At 42.9% G+C, this 16510-nt stretch overlaps 1 protein-coding gene across 2 annotated transcripts in view; it reads right to left on the minus strand.

The window, feature by feature from the left end:
• ANAPC4 (anaphase promoting complex subunit 4) overlaps positions 1-15983 on the minus strand; it is a 37239-nt gene extending 21256 nt beyond the window's left edge. Inside the window, exons 1-11 of one of the 2 annotated variants that reach the window (XM_053404185.1) lie at positions 15726-15983; positions 13243-13414; positions 11807-11912; positions 10347-10479; positions 9316-9390; positions 8208-8234; positions 8067-8111; positions 5227-5311; positions 3766-3876; positions 3258-3341; positions 2161-2247 (exon numbers count right to left, since the gene is read on the minus strand). In XM_053404185.1, the coding sequence (XP_053260160.1) occupies positions 2161-2247; positions 3258-3341; positions 3766-3876; positions 5227-5311; positions 8067-8111; positions 8208-8234; positions 9316-9390; positions 10347-10479; positions 11807-11912; positions 13243-13350 (861 nt within the window). In that variant the 5' untranslated portion in view covers positions 13351-13414; positions 15726-15983. Of the gene's footprint in view, positions 1-2160; positions 2248-3257; positions 3342-3765; positions 3877-5226; positions 5312-8066; positions 8112-8207; positions 8235-9315; positions 9391-10346; positions 10480-11806; positions 11913-13242; positions 13415-15725 lie in introns of those variants that run through there. The other variant, XM_053404186.1, reaches the window with a different exon arrangement.
• Between the last annotated feature and the right edge of the window lie 527 nt (positions 15984-16510).

The raw sequence follows: 16510 nt of genomic DNA on the forward strand, positions 1-16510 counted from the left end.
CCCCAGCCACTCTGGGCAGCTTCCAAAAAAATATTAAAATACTGTAATACATCAAACATTAAAAGCTTCCCTAAACAGGGTTGCCTTCAGATGTCTTCTAAAAGTCTGGTAGTTGTTGTTCTCTTTGACATCTGGTGGGAGGGTGTTCCACAGGGCGGGTGCCACTATCGAGAAGGCCCTCTGCCTGGTTCCCTTGTAACTTGGCTTCTCGCAGTGAGGAAACTGCTAGAAGGCCCTCGGTGCTGGACCTCAGTGTCCAGGTAGAACGATGGGGGTGGAGACGCTCCTTCAGATATACTGGAACGAGGCTATTTAGGGCTTTAAAGGTCAGCACCAACACTTTGAATTGTGCTCGGAAACGTACTGGGAGCCAATGTAGGTCTTTCATGGACAGCTGCAAGTCCAAAATGACTCCCAGGCTGCGTACCTGGTCCTTCAGGGGCACAGTTACCCCATTCAGGACCAGGGAATCCTCCACACCTGGGGGGAAGCCACTTCCATTGGTATGCCACCTTCTCTCCTGTACCATCTCGGCTACGATACCGCCCTTGAATCGCTGAGGCAAAGGCTCTGAGACATATCACATAGTGATGTCCAATCTCAGTCTCATGTTATCTGTAGCCCATTAGCAGTGGGAATTCACTATGGGTTCGATTTTCAGACAGCTGCATATCTTAGAAATTTGTCTGTACCAACATACTGGCGTCTTTTCACCAAAGCCAGATTAAATATATTCCCATCAGAAGTGCTGGATGGCAGACTGAGAGGCATCCCTTATCAAAATAGGATCTGTGTATGCTCTCAGGATGTCGACTGCATGAGGCATATTTTATTGCATTGCGGACAATATGAACAAGCTAGGGAACTATTGATTCAACCACTATTGGCAAATCGGCCAGGTCTATCTGAAGCCTACTATACCAAATATCTTCTGGACGACAAGTCCAATAATATCACAGTGGCCGTGGCAAAGTTTCTTTCAGTAGTTATACGAATCAAAGATCAACATACCCATGACTAAACAAATAACGCTTCAGTCTTCCTTCCCTGGGGGGTTGTCTGTACAGTGGTACCTCGGGTTAAGTACTTAATTCGTTCTGGAGGTCCGTACTTAACCTGAAACTGTTCTTAACCTGAAGCACCACTTTCGCTAATGGGGCCACCTGCTGCTACCGCACCGCCGGAGCACGATTTCTGTTCTCATCCTGAAGCAAAGTTCTTAACCTGAAGCACTATTTCTGGGTTAGCAGAGTCTGTAACCTGAAGCATATGTAACCTGAAGCGTATGTAACCTGAGGTACCACTGTACAGTGGACGCTCGGGTTGCGAATGTGATCCTTGCGGGATGCATGTATGCAACCCACAGCGTTGCGTCTGTGCATGCGCGGGTTGCGATTTTGACGCTTCCGCACATGCACAAAGTACGATTTAGCACTTCTACACACGTATGACCCCCAAAACCCGGAAGTAACCCATTCCGGTACTTCTGGGTTTCGGGGGGTCCGTAACCCCAAAAAACACAACCCGAAGCATCTGTAACCCGAGGTATGACTGTAAGATCTGTATTTTATTCTGAATCCATTTTATGGGTCGTTCGACAGCAATAAAGATTATTATTACAGTGGTACCCCGGGTTAAGTACTTAATTTGTTCCGGAGGTCCGTTCTTAACCTAAACTGTTCTTAACCTGAAGCACCACTTTAGCTAATGGGGCCCCCCACTGCTGCCACACCGCCAGAGCACGATTTCTGTTCTCATCCTGAAGCAAAGTTCTTAACCTGAGGTAATGTTTCTGGGTTAGCGGAGTCTGTAACCTGAAGCGTATGTAACCCGAGGTACTACTGTATTATTTAATTATCCATATATAATAATAATAATTTATTTTTTATACCCTGCCAATCTGGCCGGGTCTCTCCAGCCACTCTGGGCAGCTCCCAACAGAATATTAAAAACAAGATAAAACATCAAATATTAAAAACTTCCTCACCCTCTCGACCAGGCATGGGGGTAGAGTGTCACTTTTATAAGTGGACTACCTAGTCTTGAACAGAGCATCTGCAACTGTGAGAATAACCTGTTCCTATTCTTCACATGGGAAAAATATTACGAGAAGCAGTCTTAAAATAACGATCACCTGAATTGGAAGAGTTTTCACAATACCTGCACAAATTTGGTTAGCCGTGAATCCATCTGCATCAGTATTTCTTCCCAGGCTTCACACATGCATGTCAGCGACAGCTTTATATACTGTTTACAAACAGAGAAAGGACAGAAATGCCTACCTTTTTCTATAGTATTGGAAACAAATGCAATTTTGCAGAAAGAAATCTGCTGTAATAATTAAGTTCAATCAACCTTAATGCATGGTTTTCATTAAAATATTTTAAAATTGCATAGTGCCATCACTATCAAAACCAGATAAATGCATTTTAAAACTGCATAAAACCAATGTTTATCATACAAAAAAAAAAACCCTTCTTTCCTCCGATCCTAGATGAAGTTAAAACGGAATTAAAACACACTGGCAGCCTGATCCTCACTACATTTACTTGGAAGCAGTTCAATGAAACTTATCCTTAGGACAACAGTATACCATATTTTTCGCACCAAAAGACGCACCAGACCATAAGGCGCACCTAGTTTTGGGAGGAGGAAAGCAAGAAAAAATTGTTCTGAATCCCAGAAGCCAGAGCAGCAAGAGGGATCTGGCTTCTGGGATACCGTGTGGCTGTTCTGGCTTCTGGGATAACCGTGCCAAGCCTCTTCAGGGCAGCGGGATGAAGGCTCCCCCTGCCTGAAGAGGCTGCGCGCAGCTCAGAGAGGGAGAACTGTGCAGCGCCCCTTCAGTGAAGCTGGAGAAGGAACAGAAGGAGACCCTTCTGTTCCTCCCCCGGCTTCCAGGACAGGCACGTCGCCGCAAAGCCGGAGGAGGAACAGAAGGAGTCCGGCTTCGCAGGACAGGCGCTACACAGAGAGGGAGAGCTGCGCAGCGCCCCTTCAGCGAAGCGGGAGAAGGAACAGAAGGGGCTCCATTCCTCCTCCTGCTTCGCTGAAGGGGCGCTGCACAGCTCTACCTCTCTGCACAGCACCATTCGCTCCATAAGATGCACTCACATTTCCCTTACTTTTTAGGAGGAAAAAAGTGCGTCCTATGGAGTGAAAAATACGGTAATTAAGATGGATCAATTTAATCTAGACAAGTTAAACCAAGTGGATTTAATCCAGTGGGAATAGGCCAGAGAATTTTAATACAGTACCTGCAGGAGAGTTGAAATGTGTGTGAATTTTCTAGCCATTCGAGTCACTTCTGGTAAATAGGTTGAGAGCAAACTGGTGTCCAGCTATAGCAGGAAGAGAATAAAATTATAGCCAGAGGAAATTACATCAAAAAAAATTTTGAGCAGCCCCACATATAATGCGTTCCAGTAATCTAACCTAGAGGTTACCAGATCATAGACAACAGAAGTTAGACCAAGTCTGCCCAGATAGGGGCAGGAATTAAATTAGTCCCATTTTTCAGCAAAAGGTGAAAATGCGCAAGGTTTTCTCTAAGAAAAGATTAGAAGGAACGGCCTTTTATTTTTGATGGGGTAGGAATGCTGCTGAAACTTATAAAATGCCATCCCAGCATGCCAAATTTTAACACAGTTGCTCAGAAACATTCCGAATACATCCACTGTAGAACAGAACTGACAAGGATGATTTATCCAAAAAAACAACCCAGAGCAAAACATTGCCACTAACTATTTCTGCAGCTTTACTCACTTGGAAGTATGTTATTTCTGGCTCACTTTCTGGAGAAACTTCTACTTTTGTAATAACCGACAGTGATTTCAAGTCACTTGATAAGCACAAAGTGAGGCAAGAACCAGTCACCTAAAAGAAAACGATGCAAAAGTTTTACACCTAATTTTCTTAGTATTGAGGAACGAATCACGTTTCATACAATTAAAACTGTATAGTTCTTGTAAAATGAAAATCAGATAGGTGGGACTTGGGGAAGCCCACTTAACAATGTTTAGAAAAATAAGGATATGAAAAGAATTTATTTGTATTGTTTGTCTTTTCTGTTTGTGTTTTTTATTTGTATTATAAAATGAATAAACTTTTTTGGGGGGGAAATTAAATTAAACTGTATAGTTCTTTTCCTCCCCAGTTTCAAAAGCACATGTCTGAGTCCACAGGATTGCAGCCTGTGTGCATTTGCTAAAATCTGTTTAAAATACTATTACACCTCACTGAGAGAAAAAAAAGGTGTACAGTGGTACCTCAGGTTACATACGCTTCAGGTTTCAGACTCCGCTAACCCAGAAATAGTACCTCGGGTTAAGAACTTTGCTTCAGGATGAGAACAGAAATCGTGCTCCAGCGGCACAGCAGCAGCAGGAGGCCCCATTAGCTAAAGTGGTGCTTCAGGTTAAGAACAGTTTCAGGTTAAGAGCGGACCTCCGGAATGAATTAAGTACTTAACCCGAGGTACCACTGTACTTTTTTATTCACCATTAAAGAAGCTCGTCTTAATTGTACAGTGCAGAATTGGACGTTTTGATTAGGGTTGACGTGTTTTCTTTTTCCATGTGTGCATGTAAGGATGTGGGAGACTAGGAGGAAGAAATAACTTTGGGGAGGGAATTTCATATCTTTAGAGCAGCTGAGTATATGCAGCAGAGAGGCGTCTTTAAATGTTGCATGATAGCACATTTAGCTTTTTTCCAGTATAAGGATGCAGTGAAAAGAAAAGGAGTTACATTCTTATCAGTCTTGTGCAGGGGAGGAGGAGGAGAAGTTTGGATTTGCTACCCTGCTTTATCACTACCCGAAAGAGTCTCAAAGCGGCTAACAATCTCCTTTTCCCTTCCTCCCCACAACAAACACTCTGTGAGGTGAGTGGAGCTGAGAGACTTCAGAGAAGTGTGACTGGCCCAAGGTCACCCAGCAGCTGCATGTGGAGGAGTGGGGAATCGAACCCGGTTCACCAGATTACGAATCCACCACCCTTAACCACTACACCACACTGGCTCTCAGGGGGGTTGTGGTTCAGCGGCAGCTGATCTACTTTGCCTGCAGAAGCTCGCCGCTTCAATTTTTCAAGAGCCAACTCTCTCCTTCCATCTTTAGAAGACTGACTTTTAACATTCAGGAGCAGGATTTATCTAAGAAGATCTATTGGAAAGCTGTGGAGCCACACTCTGCAGAAGTATGGTGGCAGTTGCAAGACCTACTCACCCCCGTTACTGTAGCTATCTTGTACATCCCATAAGCGTAGATCTCAATAAACCCAGAATTGCCCCCAAGAACCAGAGCATTCAGCCTAAAGTTTAAAAGAGAGAGATAATCAGGGCACAGAAATTAGGAAGCACCCTTATACATTAGCAATCCCACCTGCCTGTTTATCTATTTAAAATATTTATACAACAGCCTTCATAAAAATATTATTATTATTATTATTATTATTATTATTATTAAGCATTACCTGACATTTACAGAAGGTAAAATTACAATTCTTTGGTTTTCCAAAAGCAGTAGACCAGTCGGCAGCCAGACTGGTGACTGGGAGTGGCCGCCGAGACCATGTAACACCGGTCTTGAAAGACCTACATTGGCTCCCAGTACATTTCCGAGCACAATTCAAAGTGTTGGTGCTGACCTTTAAAGCCCTAAACAGCCTCGGTCCAGTATACCTGAAGGAGCGTCTCCACCCCCATCATTCAGCCAGGACACTGAGATCCAGCGCCGAGGGCCTCCTAGCGGTTCTCTCACTGCGAGAAGCCAAGTTACAGGGAACCAGGCAGAGGGCCTTCTCAGTAGTGGCACCTGCCCTGTGGAACGCCCTCCCACCAGATGTCAAAGAGAACAACAACTACCAGACTTATAGAAGACATCTGAAGGCAGCCCTGTTTAGGGAAGCTTTTAATGTTTGATGTATTATAGTATTTTAATTTTTTTTGGAAGCCGCCCAGAGTGGCTGGGGAGGCCCAGCCAGATGGGCAGGGTGTAAATAATAAAAATTTTATTATTATTATTATTATTAAGCTAAATGTTGTCCAGTCGCAAAAATTATAGATTTGAATTCCTTACACTCAAAATGTATTTTTAATACTTAAGATACTTACAAAAATTAAGTTTCACCCACTAAAATGACATGTCCTATTAGTGTGCCTTTTACCCCAAGCTCAGGTTGAGATGGAGGGAAGTGTAAGGCAATGTACTGTTTAAAAACAAAAGCTGCCTGCACGGTTCTTCCACTGCTTATCCCCCAGAAACTGATATTAAGACGTTTACCGCCTCTGAACCTGAGGAGTCGGAGAGTTTAGCTCTTGTGCTCAGGAGCCCTTGACGGATTTCCCTTCTGCTAATTTGTCTTACTCTCTTTTAAAACCATTTAAGTCAGTGCACATCGCCACAGCTTGCGGGATTTGCAAGACGGGAAGTGAGCAAAAGTGCAACAGGCAAAAATTCAGATCCGAAGGCCCCTTCTAATATTTTCATATTTTCGTTCCCAACTTCAGAAACACACCAGAGCCAAAACAACTAAATGCTGCCCTCCTCTGATCAACTGAGTGAAGTACTCTTCTCAAACTTTCAGTTGCTGTTGGACTGTAACTGCATTCACTCTTACCTTTTGCTGTGTTGGCTGCGGCTAATGGGAATTAACACAAGCTGGAGAGCACGAAGATGAGAAGTTTCTTCTAGAATCCCCCAAATTATTTGGTTCTTATAGGGACAGAACTAGGGACGCAGGTGGCGCTGTGGGTTAAACCACAGAGCCTACGACTTGCCGATCAAAAGGTCAGTGGTTCGAATCCCCACGACGGGGTGAGCTCCCGTTGCTCGGTCCCTGCTCCTGCCCACCTAGCAGTTCGAAAGCACGTCAAAGTGCAAGTAGATAAATAGGTACCGCTCTGGCGGGAAAGTGAATGGCGTTTCTGTGCGCTGCTCTGGATCGCCAGAAGTGGCTTGGTCATGCTGGCCACATGACCTGGAAGCTGTACGCTGGCTCCCTTGGCCAATAAAGTGAGATGAGCGCCGCAACCCCAGAGTTGGCCACAACTGGACCTAATGGTCAGGGGTCCCTTTACCTTTATAGGGACAGAACTACCTAAATTGTATAGAAATTTATTCATGTATGTTACTACAGCAGCAAGAACACTACTCGCCCTCAAATGGAAAGAAGCAGAAGTCCAAGCTAAGGAAGAATGGATACAGAAACTTATGGAATGGCAAAATTGACCAGAAGAATAAGAAAACAAGATAAACTTTTTTTTATAAAAGAATGAAAATGGGTTTATTGAATATTTACAGATAAACTGCAAACAGATAAAAACACTGGCAGGATTATTGTAATAACCTGGCGGTTCCCTCGCTGCGGGAAGTGAGGTTACAGGGAACCAGGCAGAGGGCCTTCTCGGTGGTGGCGCCCGCCCTGTGGAACGCCCCTCCATCAGATATCAAGGAAATAAACAATTATCTGACTTTTAGAAGACATCTGAAGGCAGCCCTGTTTAGGGGAGTTTTTAATGTTTGATGTCTTATCGTGTTTTTAACATTCTATTGGGTGAGTGGCTGGGGAAACCCAGCCAGATGTGCAGGGTATAAATAATAAATTATTACCTGAAGTTTCATAAGAGTTTCATAAGAGTTTATATTTAAAGCAGATAATTAAGTGAGCCAATTAAATGAATTTGGACATGCAGAAAATATTTTTTAAAAAAATTAAGGAACAGCAAGAAGAGGGGGAAGGAAGTCAAACTTTGAAATGCTAATATGATTGTAAAATTAATGAAATGTATAAATTTGAAACGTATAAATAAATAAAAAATTTTAAAAAGGAAATCAGAACTTCTTTCATTCTCAGTATCAACAATATAATTTGGAAAGCTGTTTGTTTGCTATGCATTTGGACACAATTTAAGAGATTGTAACCAAATTTTGCATGATGGGCTGAATGTTTCAATACTGCCCTGGTTTGTTGTTTGTGTGTGTTTTTGGCTTCTTAGAATTCCCAAGCAACTGATTAAAGGCTGCTGGTTGTACATAAACCAAATTAGAGTAAAAAATTAATTTACCTGACATCTCCCATGAGTTTCATAATCTCATCAGATTTTTCTTCACTGAAACGTAATATTTTAAAATATCAGTTACAAAACGAAACCTGTTACGTCTTCATAACTAAAAACGAAAAGTTAGAAACAGAAAATGAGCCTCACCTGAAAATTTTTGCAGTGGTACTGTAGCTATGTTTAAAAAAAGGGGGAAATGTCAGCACATTCAATGATATCTTCTTAGTAACAACCACACATTCATGTAGGCCATAGAAGGACAACCGCACGCATGTATTCTCAGAAGTGTGCAGAGGATTGCGGCCTTACTTTAGAAGCAACCTTCATGTAACTCAATGGTGTTTACTTTTGAGTAGACATTCTTAGCATTAGCATAAAGAAGTAGAACAGGCTTCCTCAACCTCGGCCCTCCAGATGTTTTGAGACTACAATTCCCATCATCCCTGACCACTGGTCCTGCTAGCTAGGGACCATGGGAGTTGTAGGCCAAAAACATCTGGCAGGCTGAGATTGAGGAAGCCTGAAGTAGAAGATGCCTGGCAACCAAGTCACATGTTCCCTTTATGGTATCAACAGAAACCAACACAGTAAAAACGTTCAGGATCAACTTCAGAAAATGAAATTTATACATAAAAAATAAGCTTCAGTCGCTGATCTACTCAGAAGGCCTGCAAAAACCTATGTGGTGGACCTGTAAAAGGGTAAGAGAGTATTGGGAAATAATCCATAATGAATGGGGGGAAATGTTTTAAAGTACTTTAAAAACAAACAAACCTGAGTCCTTTCTGTTGGGGATAATTCAGATGGAAATTCCAGGTGTCAAAAAAGGCAATTAATATATGTCACTACCGCGGCCCGTGTTTTGTTAGCCCCAAAATAGAAAACGAGCGAGGTACCAACCAAAGAAGAATTGCAACTTAAACTGATGAAATATGAGCAGCTTATAGAAGAAGAGAACAAGAAGAATGCATGTTTAAAGAAGATTGGAAAATGTTTGTTTGGGGGGGGGAAATGTATACACTTGAAAACGTTGGCAGCATTAAGATAATTTCAAGAGTGTAAATAAATTTTGATAGATTTAATAATGGACTACTGAATGGTTTAGTTTGTGTAAAATATGCAGGGGTTCATGATATGCAAAAGGAACCATGGAAAGAAGGGGGGAAGTCATTGATATTTTACAGTTGCTTAAATGAATATTTTTAAGACCCCACCCCACCCCACAGATAACATAGCTTGAAAGCTCAACACTTACTTCTTTGGCAATGCTGGTAGTTTTGGAAGAAGAAGATTAGACTCATCCTCTGCATTATAAAAGGAAGTGAGGACGCTGAAAGGGAAGATAAAAAAGACTCTGGGTTATGCCAAAACTAAAGTGACAAAAAAAAATGACAGGTTGGAAAGTCAGATGGAAAGTAATACCATATTCTAAAATGGCTGGCTTTTCTCCTAAAAATACCTGTATTTAAATACAGTTCTTTCACAGGAGTTATCAAGCTAAGTTAAATTTTAAAATGTGGAAGCTTCATCAGTTAGGCAGTTTCTCTTGTTCTGAGTTAGCTTTCACACGGCACAGATGTGCTTCTATGGTTTTTTAAACACAGTCCCTTCATTTCTAGGTTATTATTGAATTTTGGTTTCCTTTAAGTATAGGACATATTACTGAACTTTTTTTTAAGGCACAGATGGAGACCAATCTTCATTTAAAAATCCCAGCTGTTTATATTGCAAATTGTGTGACAATTATATCAATACAATGGATAATGTCCAATTAATTCATTCTCAAAATAGACCAACTGAAATCAATGGAGTTAAAAGTTCACTGAGTTCTTCTCCAAATAAAAGTTCATCAGATACCAACCAGTATTAAAAGTAACTTATATTAAAACCCAATACAGTGGTACCTCGGGTTAAGAACTTAATTCGTTCTGGAGGTCTGCTCTTAACCTGAAACTGTTCTTAACCTGAAGCACCACTTTAGCTAATGGGGCCTCCTGCTGCCGCTGCACGATTTCTGTTCTTATCCTGAAGCGAAGTTCTTAACCTGAGGTAATATTTCTGGGTTAGCGGAGTCTGTAACCTGAAGTGTATGTAACCTGAGGTACCACTGTAGTCGTACACATAATCATAATGCAACGGAATACGGGGGAAGTTCAAACTTCCTAGAAAGCTAAAGAAAGCTCTCAATTTTTGTAAATTTGCAAATGTTTCCCCGTTTGGCAGCTGAAAGCGATTTGCACCAGAGGTTGCCAGATGAATGGCCATCATTCTGTGCCTCGTCCCTACCTGCTTTCTTCTGTAACTTCCATCCAGTGCATAAATGTGATAGGAGCATCTACTGAGAAAGAATGCAGGCTCTCTGGTTTCTCCACGTCACACAAGATAACTTGCTTAGTATCCGCAAGTGCAAAAGCCAAAACTGCAGAAGGAATGGGGAAATGGTAAATACACAATGCCAGTGATGAAAAGCAATGGACATAACAAACCATGGTTGAAGCAAATTGTGACGTTACCATATGAGAGTGCTGGAGGTGAAATAGTTAAACAGGTTACCCAATCAGAACCCAGGGGGTGGAGTCAGAGGGACTATAAAACCAGCTCTGCGAGGGGCGAAAGGGGGAGTTCATTGGGAGTTGGGTGGTTGGTTGGAGTGGGAGTGAATTGGGATAGAGTCTGTGGGTAGGTTGAGTTAGTGTAGAGAAATAAGCTGAGTCAGGAACAGTTAGGGGCTAGGAAGACAAGTAAATATCTGAGAGGTGGTTGAGGGAGTGAGAGAAGGTAGCAGAAGTTATAGGTCTGGATAGGCACCCCATGAATATAATTGACTGATACTATTTATGAAACCACACACTTGTTAAACTGCAATAAATAAACGGAAGTTTATGTTCCAATTTAACCCTGACTGGATTCAGTATTTTACCAGGTAGGGCCTGGGTAGCGGCAGCGAGAAATCAAGTGGTGGCACAGGGATCAATAGACGGTGAAAAGTCCGGGGACCCTGTGTGATCGCCACACAAACCATGGTTAAACGCAAACCAAAACCATCACTTGCTGTTGGTAAAACGCCAAACTGAGCTGTATTATCAAAGGATTGCCCTTTTCAGGGTAAGCATTGTCAGCTTTTTGAGAGCGAACGAATGACACGTTCCTTCAATTTAAAATTTAAACAACTATGAATAATCATAGTTTAGAGGTCCTGGGCCCTAAGGAAGTCAGATTATCCTCCACCAGGGCCAGGGCCTTCTCAGTGATGGCTCCAACAGAATGCTCTGTCCCATGAGACCAGGGCCCTGCAGGATTTAACTTCCTTCCGCAGGGCCTGTAAGACAGAGCTATTCCACCTGGCTTTCAATTTGAACTTAGCCTGATTTTTTATTCCCCTTCCTTCCCTCCCCTTTTTTTATGAAGATTACCCACTCTGGGATCCCACAGCTAATTCTCCCCTGGTCTCCTCGCTGGCCCAAATAGGACTAATTTAGCCAGCTAGCCCTGGTGATCATCTAATGTTTATTGGATGGATTTCCCCCCCTAAATTGATTTTGAATTTTGAATTTATTGTTATTTACGTTTTATACTGTATTTTATGCTGTTTTTGTTGCATCAATTAAGTGTTTCAAATTTGTTGTTAGCCGCCCTGAGCCTGGTTTTCTGAACCGGGAAGGGCAGGGTATAAATAAATAAATAAAAATTATTATTATTATTATTATTATTATTATTATTATTATTCGCTATTTGTTGCACATTACTTTTGCCATCTGGCCTCCACGCAAGGGCCGTCACTTCCTTCCCGGTGCTTTCGCTGGGTGGCAAACTCCACAATCGCTGGAAGTTTGCGAGGCGATGAAGCAAAACCTAAAAAAGGTATTGAGAAGAATGGTAGGAACATTCAGACTTCCTCTCTACAGTGAAAGCAGAGTACAAAAGGAGGCTGTGATTCTATGAAACGGCTTAAGAAAATGCAGTTAAAATAAGAAAAAAAACCCAATTTGGACATAAGGTTTTTGCAATTACCTTTTCCCCCAGAAACACACACAGAAAAGTTTATATTCTAATCTAGAGAAAACAGTCTACTGCCCGGTCATATGTGACCTGATGTATCCTAGCTGATTTCATCTGGTACAGTCCAATAGCTTTTATTAGATTTTAAAAAAATTATTCTTAAAAATCTAGGTTTACAATGGATTGGGAGCGCATAGGATGAAGGGGGGGGAAACAAAATCAACTAGGCTTTTCTTGCTCCCGTTTTTTAAAACATGAAGTAGTGTTAGCTACTTGTTTAAAAGAAGAATGTAGAAATTAGCATGCCCTTCCCAATATTTGTTTCCACAACTGTTTTGAAGCAAATACTATCATAACAAAATGCTAACTTTTAATCACAAACTTACTTTCTTCAACCAACTGAGAGATCATATAAATTTCAAAAATGTTTGTTCGTGTGTGTGTGTGTTTCTGTTCCATGCATGAGTTTTCCATTAATTTCCATGCATGTGTTTTTCATTACAGTGGTGCCCCGCAAGACGAATGCCTCGCAAGACGAAAAACCCGCTAGACGAAAGGGTTTTCCGTTTTTCGATGCGCTTCGCAAGACGAATTTCCCTATGGGCTTGCTTCGCAAGACGAAAACGTCTTGTGAGTCTTGCGGTTTTTTTCGCTTCCCCCCCCCCTTTTTCTAAGCCGCTAAGCCACTAATAGCCTTTTAGCCACTAAGCCTTTAATAGCCGCTAAGCCGCTAATAGCGCTAATCCGCTAATAGGGTTGCTTCGCAAGACGAAAAAACCGCTAGACGAAGAGACTCGCGGAACGGATTATTTTCGTCTTGCGAGGCACCACTGTAATTTCCTTCGACCAGCATATAACTTATTAAATGCCAATAAAATCTTAAAATGCAAAAAAGAAAAAAGTTTTATTCACAACTCTGGAAATATTTTAATGACATATTATTTTTACAAATAATATGATTCTTGCTCCCATAAGGCAGATGCCATGTTATGGTATAAGAAAGCAGCAAGACAATCACTTGGTAATTGCCATCTCATGTAGCTGACAAATCTGGTTCCATCTTGTGTTGCATTATAAAGGATTCACAGAACTATTATTTAAACTAACTCGTTTCAGACCAGACTCAAGACTTTTCAAAAGTTTACCACTGCTGTGCTCTCTGTAGTGCATTTGACCGCCTTACCTCTCCAACTTTGTTTGCAAGAGCAATCAAATCCCTTTTGGGAGACCAGGCCATAAAAATGACTTCTTGAGGAAGCTGTTTTTCCCCAACCTGCCGAAAAGCAGGCATAGCGGCAGCGATGAGTCCACAGAAGCAGGACAACTAATACAGACGTGGTGGATATGTGGTGGACCTGTAAAAGAGTAAAAAGAGTATTGGGAAATAATTTATAATGGAAAACGAGCGAGGTCCCAACTTAAGAAGAATGACAACTTACAACTGATGGAATATGCATCCTAAGTTATAGAATAAGAGAAAAAGACGAACATAAGTTTAAAGAAGATTGGAAAACCTTTAATGAATATATGGGGGATTGTGTACATTTGACAACGTTGTCAGCATTAAGATAAATTCAACAGTGTAAATAAGTTTTGATGGAAGTAATAATGGGGACTGGAGACGCAATGAGGCTGAGGGTACATTCTATCATATGTGGTGGGCTTGTAAAAGGGTAAGAGAGTATTGGGATATAATTTATAATGAATTGAAAAAAATGTTTAAAGTACTTTTCCAAAAAAGAAAACCAGAGTCCTTTCTGTTGGGGATAATTCAGACTGAAATTCCCAGGTGTCATAGAATCATAGAATCATAGAATCATAGAATCATAGAGTTGGAAGAGACCACAAGGGCCATCGAGTCCAACCCCCTGCCAAGCAGGAAACACCATCAGAGCACTCCTGACATATGGTTGTCAAGCCTCTGCTTAAAGACCTCCAAAGAAGGAGACTCCACCACACTCCTTGGCAGCAAATTCCACTGTCGAACAGCTCTTACTGTCAGGAAGTTCTTCCTAATGTTTAGGTGGAATCTTCTTTCTTGTAGTTTGGATCCATTGCTCCGTGTCCGCTTCTCTGGAGCAGCAGAAAACAACCATTCTCCCTCCTCTATGTGACATCCTTTTATATATTTGAACATGGCTATCATATCACCCCTTAACCTCCTCTTCTCCAGGCTAAACATGCCCAGCTTAAACATGTCAAAAAATGCTATTTATGTATGCAACTACTGCAGCCCGTGGACGCGGGTGGCGCTGTGGGTAAAACCTCAGTGCCTAGGACTTGCTGATCGCAAGGTCGGCGGTTCAAATCCCCGCAGCGGGGTGAGCTCCCGTCGTTCGGTCCCAGCTCCTGCCCACCTAGCAGTTCGAAAGCACCCCTAAGTGCAAGTAGATAAATAGGTACTGCTTTATAGCAGGAAGGTAAACGGCGTTTCCGTGTGCTGCGCTGGTGCTGGCTCGCCAGCTGCAGCTTCGTCACGCTGGCCACGTGACCCGGAAGTGTCTTTGGACGGCGCCGGCTCACGGCCTCTTGAGTGAGATATGCACGCAACCCTAGAGTCGGACACGACTGGCCCGTACGGGCAGGGGTACCTACTGCAGCCCGTAAAAGGGATGCGGGTGGTGCTGTGGTGTAAACCACAGAACCTAGGGCTTGGCGATTGGAAGGTCAGCAGTTCGAATCCCCGCAATGGGGTGAGCTCCTGTTGCTCAGTCCCAGCTCCTGCCCACGTAGCAGTTCAAAAGCACATTAAAGTGCAAGAAGATAAATAGGTACCGCTCTGGTGGGAAGGTAAACGGTGTTTCCATGCGATGCTCTGGTTCGCCAGCAGCGGCTTAGTCATGCTGGCCAATTGACCTGGGAAAACTGTCTGCGGACAAACACCGGCTCCCTCAGCCTATAAAGCGAGATGAGCGTGCAACCCCAGAGTCGTCCGCGACTGGACCTAACGGTCAGGGGGCCCTTTACTGCAGCCCGTGTTTTGTTAGTCCAAAAATAGAAAACGAGCGAGGCCCCAACCAAAGAAGAATGGCAACTTAAGTTGACAGAATATGCACAACTTGCAGACCTAACTTCTAAAATAAGAGAACAAGAAGAACGTAGGTTTAAAGATTGGAAAACCTCTTTTGACTATATGGGGGGAGGGAATTGTGTACGTTTGAAAACGTTGGCAGCATTAAGATAAATTCAGTAGTGTAAGTATGTTTTGATGGATGGAATAATGGAACACTAAGTGGTTTCATTTCAGGGACGCGGGTGGCGCTGTTGGTTAAACCACAGAGCCTAGGGCTTGCCAATCAGAAGGTCGGCGGTTCGAATCCCCGCAATGGGGTGAGCTCCCATTGCTCGGTCCCTGCTCCTGCCAACCTAGCAGTTCGAAAGCACGTCAAAGTGCAAGTAGATAAATAGGTACCACTCCGGCGGGAAGGTAAATGGCATTTCCATGCGCTGCTCTGGTTTCGCCAGAATGGAATACTGAATGGTGTCATTTATACAGAATATGCAGGAATTTATGTTATGCACAATGAACCATGGAAAGAGAAGGGAAGTCTCTCTCTCTCTCTCTCTCTCTCTCTCTCTCACACACACACACACACACACACATATATAAATATATATATATATATATACACATACTATATAAATAGAGAGATGTAAACTCTATACCTGGTGGCGCCACTCCTCTCCTTTTTGCAATCGGAAGGGATGTTCTTGGTCCCTTCCTGCGTCTCGGTCGATCCGGTTTACCCAAAGCCAGCAGCTGCCCCCTTTCCCATCGCTAGGACGCACCCGGCGCCCGGAGATCCCGTCCCTCGGAGATCCAGTTCTCCAGCCCCAAGCGCTCCGTTTCTCCCGCGCAACCTGCGCCGGCAGAAAAGGCCCAACCTCCGGAAGCGGCGTCGCTTCTCCTCCGGTGGGGAAGGAAAGGGGAGTGACTCCGGAGCGGGAGGCGGGCGCTGCGCGCTCTCCAACGCCGCCCACCAGGCTGGGCGCGCGCTTCTGCTTGGCTGCGCCGCTTCGGAAAAGGCGACAGCAGGCGGGGGGAAGGGGGGGATCTTTTTACAGACCTCCCCCCATTTATTATCATTATATATCATGATTATTCTATTCGTATTACAGATTGTGATGATCATTATGATCATTATCTTTTATGTGTACCTCGCCTTTTCCCCCTGACCAGGGCAGCTTACAGATAAAAAGAACAACTGGAAACGCAATGGACGAACTGGAGGAATCATTTTTTAAAAAGCAACTATGAAACATTAATGGAATCAAAACTATTTAAAACACAACAAAAAGCAACTATTAAACATTAATGGAATCAAAACTATTTAAAACACAACAAAAACAGCAGGGCAACTGACGGACTCAGCTGATAAAATAGTGCATAATGTTTTATTAGGTTTTTGTATATGCTGGAAGCCGACTAGAGTGGCTGGGGCAACGCAGCC

This window comes from Podarcis raffonei, chromosome 9 (assembly GCF_027172205.1).
Source record: "Podarcis raffonei isolate rPodRaf1 chromosome 9, rPodRaf1.pri, whole genome shotgun sequence".
Taxonomy (NCBI): Eukaryota; Metazoa; Chordata; class Lepidosauria; order Squamata; family Lacertidae; genus Podarcis; species Podarcis raffonei.